Source organism: Atta colombica, unplaced genomic scaffold (genome assembly GCF_001594045.1).
Source record: "Atta colombica isolate Treedump-2 unplaced genomic scaffold, Acol1.0 scaffold82, whole genome shotgun sequence".
Classification (NCBI taxonomy): Eukaryota; Metazoa; Arthropoda; class Insecta; order Hymenoptera; family Formicidae; genus Atta; species Atta colombica.
Window position 1 is genome coordinate 293145 of NW_017259575.1, and position 10063 is coordinate 303207.

The 10063-nt window shown below is 33.4% G+C and overlaps 3 protein-coding genes across 3 annotated transcripts in view; 1 reads left to right on the top strand and 2 right to left on the bottom strand.

The window, feature by feature from the left end:
- The window catches only part of LOC108692743 (60S ribosomal protein L18a), a 1338-nt gene extending 880 nt beyond the window's left edge, over positions 1-458 (bottom strand). Inside the window, 2 exon segments of the mRNA XM_018201151.1 lie at positions 1-141; positions 394-458. The exon segment at positions 1-141 is cut by the window's left edge and continues 28 nt beyond it. Of these exon segments, the coding sequence (XP_018056640.1) occupies positions 1-141; positions 394-411 (159 nt within the window). The 5' untranslated portion in view covers positions 412-458.
- Positions 459-1089: 631 nt separating this feature from the next.
- Positions 1090-5710, bottom strand: LOC108692737 (protein IWS1 homolog). Its single transcript, XM_018201136.1, has 7 exons — positions 5116-5710; positions 4674-4800; positions 2955-4595; positions 2475-2835; positions 2099-2388; positions 1912-2023; positions 1090-1453 (listed from the first exon to the last, which is right to left on the bottom strand). The coding sequence occupies exons 1-7, from the start codon at positions 5126-5128 to the stop codon at positions 1331-1333; spliced, it is 2667 nt and encodes an 888-aa protein (XP_018056625.1). The 5' UTR covers positions 5129-5710; the 3' UTR covers positions 1090-1330.
- A 1734-nt stretch (positions 5711-7444) lies between these two features.
- LOC108692745 (protein SON) overlaps positions 7445-10063 on the top strand; it is a 6482-nt gene continuing 3863 nt past the window's right edge. Inside the window, 5 exon segments of the mRNA XM_018201154.1 lie at positions 7445-8129; positions 8202-8537; positions 9042-9363; positions 9512-9757; positions 9838-9989. Of these exon segments, the coding sequence (XP_018056643.1) occupies positions 7805-8129; positions 8202-8537; positions 9042-9363; positions 9512-9757; positions 9838-9989 (1381 nt within the window). The 5' untranslated portion in view covers positions 7445-7804.

Sequence of the window (10063 nt, forward strand, 5' to 3'; positions counted from 1 at the left end):
CTTCTTCAACTGGCGCAAGAAATACCAAAACCTGGACTTGGCTACTATAGCATCCGGCGCGAATATTCTCATTTTGTACAGCGGCGTGGTTTTCTCCTTCTCGGTGGGGAGCTTGCGCCCTATCACCTCGAATTCTTTCAGCTAGAAGAAAAAAAGAGAGATGATCATTTCATTCGAATTTATCATAAATTAGCTGTATCGAATTATGCGAGCATGCGTTGGTGTGAGTTGGTATGGGCAGTTATAGGTTAGATCACGCCGTTTATCACAATGTAAAGCTCCATTTAACATTTTTAAGCCAATTTTAAGTGACTATTAATACTTGGGATAAAAAAAATAGCTTTCAATATTGATCTCGTTATTTCTCAAGTAAAATTTGTAAAAATTACTTACTTCACCCTTTGCTTTCATAGTATCGCGTGACACGTTTAACCAGTTTAACGATAAACCGGAAAGGAACTACCACCATCTTGCACGGAAATTCTATTGCGGCCATTTAATTTAGCTTTTTGAAAAACCAATTGAAAGAGAGAACGTAAAGGAAAAGTTATAAATAAATATTTTTATTTGTAAATTATAATTTTTATGCGTATGTATGTATATGATACACATATATAAAATTTGAACAAATATTATTGATATATTCTAACATAAACTGATATTTCTAGGAAGTATATTATCATCAATCTTGGAAGATTTTCACAGTGTAAGTTGATCTTATAAATACTTTATACAAACAGATCATAAATTCTGTTTATTTTTAATCCGTGAAACATTTTGTGCATACACACACACACACACACACACACACACACACACACACACACACATGTATATATGTATGTGTATAAAACATCTCTTCCAATTGCTTATATATGAAATGTTTAATTCAGTCAGCTAAATACAAAACAAAATGTATATAAATTCAAACATGCATCTTTATTTAATTCTATATATACAGACTAAACAATACATTAGCGATGCTTAATCCATAAACAATATCCTTAGATTTTTTAGTCAAAATTGATTGGAACAATCTGATTAAAATATTTTAAATGTAATTATTTTTTGTATTTTCAAACAAAATTGCATAATTCTTTTACTAACAGCTTATCTTCAAATGAAACTACAACTATTTCTTTTTTTTTCCTCTGCAAATAAACATGTAATACCAATTGTTGGAAAAAGAATAAGCAACTTTGTGTTTTGCAATTTATCTTTAATTTGCCCGAGATTTACGCAAAAATTAAATCAAATTTTTCCTGCGCATCATTAGGAGACATTGCCACAGATTTATTCCAACCTTGTATAAAGCATAAAAATCACGATATTACAAAGACATTTTACGACCTTCTATAGATATATCTACTGCTCTTCTTGCAGATTTCATACGTTTACTGTCCATGTAGTTCTTCATGTGTCTCTCAAATCGGCTCATTTGTTTCTTGGTGCTCTGCACAGATTAACGAAATCATTACAATTGTGTATAAAAAATTGTAATGGCATATAATTTATATAACCAAAATACGTTTTATATAATCAAAAATCTTCAATATTATGAAGCAAGATACTGAGGAGAACATAAACATTAAATATTAATAAGTTGGATTAGAAATTTAGAAGTGAACAATTTTATCCAAAATTTAAATGCAAAATTTTATAAATAAAATTTATTGGGTTGTCCGGAAAGTTCATGCCGACTAACTTATATAATTTAATAAATGTATACTAAAATTTAAATCTTCTGCGTTTCAATTTTCCTTCAAAATCGGCATGAACTTTCCGGACAACCCAATAAAATGAATAATTATATATAATTGAACATATTTATATAGCAATTATGTCTCTAAAGAAAAGAAGTTTTAATTTTTATGCCAATTCTATACATAATAAATAATAACAAATACCTACCCTACTAATATCAATATCTGATTTCCAGTCAGGTCGTATGACATAATCTTTGTTAGATGGCCTAGGAACTCTAGCCCTTCCCACCCATCCAGGATCTCCCGGTCTCAATGGTCTATAAGATATAGAAAAAGTTCAATGCAATGTAACAACTAACATTAATTATTAACGATTATATTATCAACTGTACTTGGAATCCCCTTTCAAGGCTTTATTAATATCCTGCGATTTTTGAGAAGATCCTCCATCCTCAATTTTTCTTCTCTTTTGAGGTGTCTGCTCCAAATCTCTCTGCATCCTCTCTTCTTTCGAAAGAGCCTTGAAGTCTGCCGATAAATTAAAAATAGGTCGGGCCCACTCATTGATCAATTTTCCAGCGCGTTCCTTGTTCTCCTTAGTTTCTTTTGGGTGTTTATAAAGATACATCACAGCCTTTCCAATACCAGATTGCTTCAGCGAAGATTGGTCAATTTTTGGAAACTACAAATGACGTAATAAATAAATAAAGTGATATAAATATGTTTCTTTTTATCGAATGGACTTATTTCATGATCTTATAATCTTACCTCCCATAACAATTTTAGAAGATTGTCTCTGATTTTAAGAGATGGCAACGAACGATCAGGCATTGGTGCTAACCAGTCAGTAAGAACAGATAGGACATTGTGTTCTAAGAAAGCCAATTGTAGATCATGCTTTTTCAGCTGCGACAATACCTTCGACAACATGGCAATCTTATTTGTAGCAGGTTTATTTTGATGATTCAACTTTCTGTCTTCTTCAGCTGCGACTTTCATGTCCGATAATAACTGTGCTATAATATCATCGTTATCATTAATGATACCAATGTCCTTTCGTTTACGTCTACGAGATTGTTCTTCTTTTTTTCGTGCTAACATACGGTCAAAATCCGACAACATATCATCCCTGAAAATAATATTAGATACGTTTTTGTTTTAGTAAATTTTATCGCATTTTTTAATTTTAATTAATCCTTCGATATATTTTATATTAATTTTAGATCTTGCAATTAAATATATTCTTACATTCCACTACCAGTAATAATTCCATCGTCAGAATCTTCGTTATCCTGTTGATCATGGACAATTGATATATCTAATTGCTTATTTTCCTCATCTTCGCCTTCCTTCTCTTGATGCATCTCGTCATCTTTTTTTCTTTCGTTTCCATCTTCATGCTCGGAATCCGACAAAGCATTTTTCATTAGTTTCTTTGCTTTAGCTTCATCAGTCTCTTCTTCAGAATCTGATAATGCTCTATTTCGTTTTCTAATTATTTTATCCGAATCTCTGCTAGGACTTCTGGATTTTCTAGATCCGGAGATGGATCTAGATCGAGATTTAGAATGTGATGAATGTCTAGATCTGGCACTTGAGCCAGACCTTGATCTCGATCTAGAATGTGATCTTGATCGTGAGGGTAACTTTGATCTCGATCTGGATCTTGATTTCGATCTTGATCTTGATCTTGAACGTGAGCCTGAATGCGATCTTGAGCCAGATTTTGATCTTGAACGAGATCGCGATCTCGACCTCGATACTGATTTCCTGGATCCAGAATGAGATCTGGATCGCGAAGCTCTTGAAACAGAACGGGATCTCGATTTAGATTTACTGGATCGCGAGCTAGATCTGGATCTTGAACGAGAATTCTTTCTTGAATGTGTAGGAGATACGGAAGCTTTACGTGAATCCGATACAGACCTTGATTTTCCTCTAGATCCAGATTTTTGTGATCTTGATCGCGATCGTGAACGCGAACCTTTTCTTGAACTCGACAAGGATCTAGACTTCGATTTGGATTTTGAACGTGACAAAGCCCGTTCTCGCGAGGGTGATTTTGATTGTTTTCTAGATTCAGATCTTGATACAGATCTTGACTTAGACTTTCTATCTGCCGAATTGGAACGAGATCTAAATCGAGGGCTTTTCCCTAAATCTGGAGAACCTTTTCTAGAACTATTCACAGAATGTGATTTTGATCTTGACCTTGATCTTGATTGCCTCACTGGAGATCGATTTGACGATACTGAAGGCGAACGAGAACCTTTCTTGGATTCAGATAGAGATCTTGATCTTGAACCAGCTTTGATTTGTTTAAGATTTACCGATCCTGATCTTGATCTTGATCTGGATCTTGATTGGAAAGACTTGGGAGTTCTCGATCGGGAGCGTGAATGTATCGATGTTTTTGGAGAGCCAGAACGGGATCGAGAAAAAGATCTCGAACGAGATCGCGATTTAGAAATTGCCCGTGGCGAAGGAGATTTAGAAGACTGAAAATTTGCTTTTGAAGATATACATTTAGATGGAATATTATTTGACTTTGGAGAATTTGATCTTGATCTAGAACGTGAATTATTTCTTGATGCTGCATGTGAACTTTTAGACGAAGAGTGAGAGGAGCTTCGAGATCTCGAACCAGATTTAATAGAGCGCGGTGAATGCGCCGGTGATTGTGAGCCATCTCTTGCAATTGTCTCTATATGTTTTGGAGAATGGGATTTAGAACGTGATCTAGATATACTTCTTTTGTTATTCATTGGTGAGATGGATCCATTCAGTGAAGGTGATCTGGATGATGATCTAGAATAAGACTTTCTAGAACTTGCATTGGAACGGGCAGAAGCTGGTGATCTGTTTCGCGTCGGAGATGATTGATTTGACCTAAAAACAAAAGAATTTTTATTCCAATTTTAAAAAATATAGAGATAATTAAGCAAGTAAAATATAAATATTAAATACCTAGCAGGTGAAGATTTTGGACTTGCAGAATGTGATCTATTTCTTGCTGCATTGCTACCTGATTTCTGCGAATCTGGAGTACTGCTTCTAGATTTATCATGTTCTTCATCCGAATCACTTCTTTCGTCTTAAAAAGAAAAAGAAAAAAGTATATGATACGTGATTCTTTTTATAAAATCTCTAAAAAAGATAATATATAATTAGATAAAATAATGAACAAATAATGATATGACACGTATATATATTTTTATATTTAAACATTCTTATGGTTTTACATTCTGGAAACATTCTTTGAATTAATATATGTTATAAAAATGTATCTGTGTACCTCAAAACATCATGTTTTCGTATAAATTTTCTTTTACATATATTAAGGCAATAAAATGTCTTGAACAAAGTTTGGATTTTTCAGTGAAGCAATAATGTAAATAACTATCCTTACCTTCAAAACCCATGGCATCTATGTTTAATGAGGTAAAAAACGTGGCCTCTTGTCACGATAAATTAATAAAAATATTACGCTAACTAGTCACTGAACATAACCGTCGTTATGTTCTTTTATATCTTTAACAGTTCAAAATCGTGTATTTTTCACAGCGTGCCACTTCTTTTCATATAAGTATCGAAGAGAAGTTCCTATCAGTTCCAGTATTGGTTTAGCACATGTGTAACATCAGTCTCTTTCTTTTCGAACAAGTAATCAACTATAAGATTTCCGGTCAAAAGAAACTGATAGACACTTTAAAGTTTTCAATTATACATTTTTATTTTCTCAATTCTCTCGCGTGTTGTAAGATACTTTAATGGTGAAATATCTTCTATAATTAAAGCTCTATTTTAACATCAGTCATAAGTGTCAGCACTAAATTCTCTTTTTCTTTTTAATAATTGATCCTCTATAAAGAGAATAGAACTATTCGATAAAAACTAAATCCACTTATATAAAATTCTCTCGTTTATCAAAAACTTTAGTAAATTGTTACGAGTCGTGAACCGCTATACTTTAATCAACATTAGTCAAGTAGTCACAAGTCACAAGATGCACTCCATCCCTATGATGCAAGTAGACATGAGGCCTGTTCTTTTTAATTGAACTTTTGCACCAGTTCAACTTTCTTCCTTTTTTCTTCCAAAGAAAAGAAGAGGAAGAAAGATGAACTGGTGCAAAAGTGTCAAAACGAACAGACTTATGGTGTGTTCTTGCACATGTTTATCTGCTGCCAATCAGGCTGATGTTCTATGAAGCGGAACGGAACAGCGCGATCAATTACAATCGCAGAAAAGAAAACAGAGTAAGGGCCATTCCACACAAACTTGCATAGCCGCATAAACATAAGCATATGCATAAAGAAAATCATCCAATCATATTTTACGTTTGTTTTTATAACAGAAATGTGATTGGATAATTTTCTTTATACATACAGTTATGCGGCTATGTTAAGTTGTGTGGAATGGCCCTAATGTGATTCCTGTACTGATACTGGACGCGGAAACTTGCCAATGAACCAATGAACATATTAAGAGCTGTAAACTTATTGGCTACCGCATCACATTTTGCCGCGCGGCAAGCGTTTCCGCATCCAATGTGCAAGAGCCATAATAGCTGCGTTCGGTAATGCAAATCTGAGGAATCGGAGTGCTCTTATATTATAGCATATGTCATATGCATTGTAGAAAAAGAGCACTCCGAGGACTCAGATTTGCAATGCCTCAGACTTCAGAATTGTGATTGGTTGCGCTGTTCTGTTCAGCTATAAATTTCCGCTCCATGAAATGTCGGCTTAAGCCTTGTGTCCACGATGATAGAAATCGATATCTTGAGTATCACTCATGAAACTTTATCCTTAGAATGGAAAGTGAAAAGTAAAAATTTTAACCATTGAATTCAATGGAGAAATGTTTCATTTTTCACTTTTTATCCTAGGAAAAAAGTTTCATGATTGATACCCAGGAACAGAGTATGACGCACAGAGTCTTAAGGCCATTCCACACAAACTTGCATAGCCGCTAACCATATCCATAAAGAAAATTATCTAATCACATTCTGTCATAAAGATAAACGTAAAATACGATTAGATGATTTTCTTTATGCATATGTTAATGCGGCTATGCAAGTTTGTGTTTTTTGCCCTTTGGGGCTCCATGCAATAAAAGGAATACAGAACAGGGAACAGAGAATAAGAATTTCAAGCTATCAGAAATCATGTATAGATCATATTGTGGAATACACAGTTTTTGATAGGTTGAAATTCGAAAAAATAAATTTTCTTAGGCTGGTATTCATAGTTGAGTCTTATTTCAAGACCGTCTTCAGTAATGTCTTAAGATGCTATGCAGCCTTCTGATTGGTTCGTGACTTCTTAAGATGGTCTTGAACATAAGATCCGACTATGAATACCGACTTTATTCTCTGTTCTCTGTTCCCTGTTCCTTTTATTGTGCGGAACTCCTTACATAACACATAATGAATAAGAAAATGAACCAATCAATGTCCTTTATTTTCTTTCTTTCCATGAAATAATGGACCAGAATTGGTTGATTTTCTTAAACTTCATGTTTTATGTGTTATGCAAGATCCCTGCTTATCGATTATAAAACTTTATCTCTAGAATGGAAAGTGAAAATTTTTGTGTGTCTTTCGACAAGTGACACTAGTGACACATGAATCATTACATCTTTGTTGTTTGCCAATGTTAAATAAAGATGACATGATCCTTGCGTCACACTGCTTGTTAGAAGGCATACTTTACTATTGAAATTATGGAGAAATTTTTCACTTTTTACTTTCCGTCCTAGGGATAAAGTTTCACGATACTCTGAAAACAGACTATATATAGTTCACTAACCATATATATAGTTCAGTGGTTTTAATACTATGATCGAAATCTCGAAATTGACCTCGATCGATTATTTCTGCGAACATGTTAGTGAGGTTATTTCAAGTTTCTCGAAGGGCACACGGAATTTTCTTTCTGCAAAACACGACTCGAATCTCGAATCACCAGTACTGTTAGTGCGTGATGGTGCGCTAGTGCGTTAATTAATTAGTGCAGGCTGCGCGGGAATGTATGTTACAGTAATAAGTGGTCATAAGAATAAATAAGTAAGCAGATATAAGCCGAGTAACTGTGATGACAGATTTATTTGACATAGCAAATCTAATCACGGCCGTCGGTGTTGACGGCGTGAAGATTAAACAGGAACCCGGACTTCCGGAGAAGTCATCTAATGAGATTCTTACAGAGCTCTTCAGTACCTTTGACACACCAGACGACGGCGTTGCGTCGCCGTTAAATAGCGTCCAGCAGGTGTCGAATGGCGATGTTGATAAGATCGATAAGATCTTGTCAGAACTTCAAACGAAGAGGAAGAAGATCAAGAAGAAACATAAACACAAAGAGAAAAAACACAAGAAGAAATCGAAACACGATTCCTCGGATAATAGCGATGCAGATGGTAACAATGTGCATTATCTATTAGTTGATTCACTATATTACGATAAAATCATTCTTTATTTGTATTGATCAGGTATCAAGAAAAAGAAGAAACACAAGAAGAAATCCAAGCGAAGACATGAATCTGTTTCTAGCAGATCATCGGATTTGGGTCATAGTAAGGCTAAAATAATAAAAATGGATGATGATAATGATTGTGGAGATATGAAATATGATGATGCAAAATCACACCTTGAGGTGTCAGAAAAAATTAATATGAATGACGAAGAAAAGCCAGATGATCTTCATGTCCTAAAAAAGGATTCAGATACTACAGACAAACTCTTGATTAATTCTAGTAGTCCTCAATTACCACCTATATCAAAAAAGGATGATGAATTTGATGAGCCAGTGATACCTAAACTTCTTGGTTTGTACTTCTTGCTATATAATATAATATTTATAAATTATTTTTTTAATGTGTACATAATGTTAAAAGATTCGTAATATAAATATAATTAAGATTTGATTTCTTATTTTCTAATTAATTTATGGTTAAATTTAACCTGTGTTTTATCCAATGAGCTTTATCTATGATGTCATGGATGAAATTCGTTGGATGAAACATCAGGTTAGAAGCTTAATCAAAGTTAATCAGATAATTTAATAATTTGTTTAATCAGATAATGGATACTCTCCAATTATAAAATTACTAGATATTTTTGTACACATGATGCATTCGTCTATACATCTGTACTTGGCTAGGGCTACTAGTAAGCTCTAGAATGCTACATTCCTATGTACGTTGTGTTAAGATGTGTTGAACATTTGGAAAGCATCCAATGAAAAATTTGACTTAAGAATAATGTATATAAGAATATATATAAAAAGAAAGAAAGCACGTATAACATAAATAATATTTTTCTATGAACAGAAAAATCAAAGCAGCTTTCTCAAGGAAAAATATTGATAAAAGATCTCAAAAATAGTACTGTTTATAATGAAACAGTAAAAGCGATAGAAAATAAGCAAAAGGCGAAAGCTGCGGGAATGGAAGATGGTGAGCTGTCTGACAGCAGCAGTGAGGATAATAATAATAGGACACCTACTTTGAGTCCTACTCCGCCTCGAAATCGATCATCATCGTTCAGTCCAAGTAGAGATAAAATAAGAAATAAAATGTTCAGTCCAACAAGGAGCTCAACAACTTCTAAAACTGATCTTAGATTAGTTTTAAAAGAGAAGGAAAGAAAAAGGTTTAAAATTATCTTAGATTATTTTAGTAAATCATTTAAGTCTAAAGAATTGGAAGGTGAAGGAAAAAAGAAGGAAATATTTCTATAGATATGATTTCTATAGAAATGATCTGATATACAGAATAATAATGAAGAATTTCAATTACAGGGGCACAAAAGATAAAGACAGTCGTTCACAAGATAGAAGATCAAGATCGCGAACGCGATATAGCTCACGTAGCAGTAGGAGTGACAGGAGAGAAAAACAGAGGGGCAGAAGCAGAGAAAGGCGCGAAAGGAATAGGAGCAATGAAAGAAGAGACTCAGGCAGAAGCAGAGAAAGATACAGATATAGAAACCACAATGAAAATAAAGACAAATACACACGAGGTCGAAGTATGAGCAGAGAAAGAAAGTTAATATTGCATTAAATTATTTGATAGTACAATAATATTTGTATATCAATTTTTATTTACTTAATATTTTTTTTATTAGGGAAAGAATAGAGATTAACAAGAAGAAACTTTTAGAAATAGCAAGAAAAAATGTTATAAATATGATAAAACAAGGAACTCTATCAGTAGCTCAACAAGATAAAGCTATTGCTGCTATACAAACTGGTGGGAAAACAGTGGATGAACTTACAGGTAATTTTTTGTTCACTTTAATTTTATTAATAATTTTATATACAATTTATATATATATTATTATATATGTAATA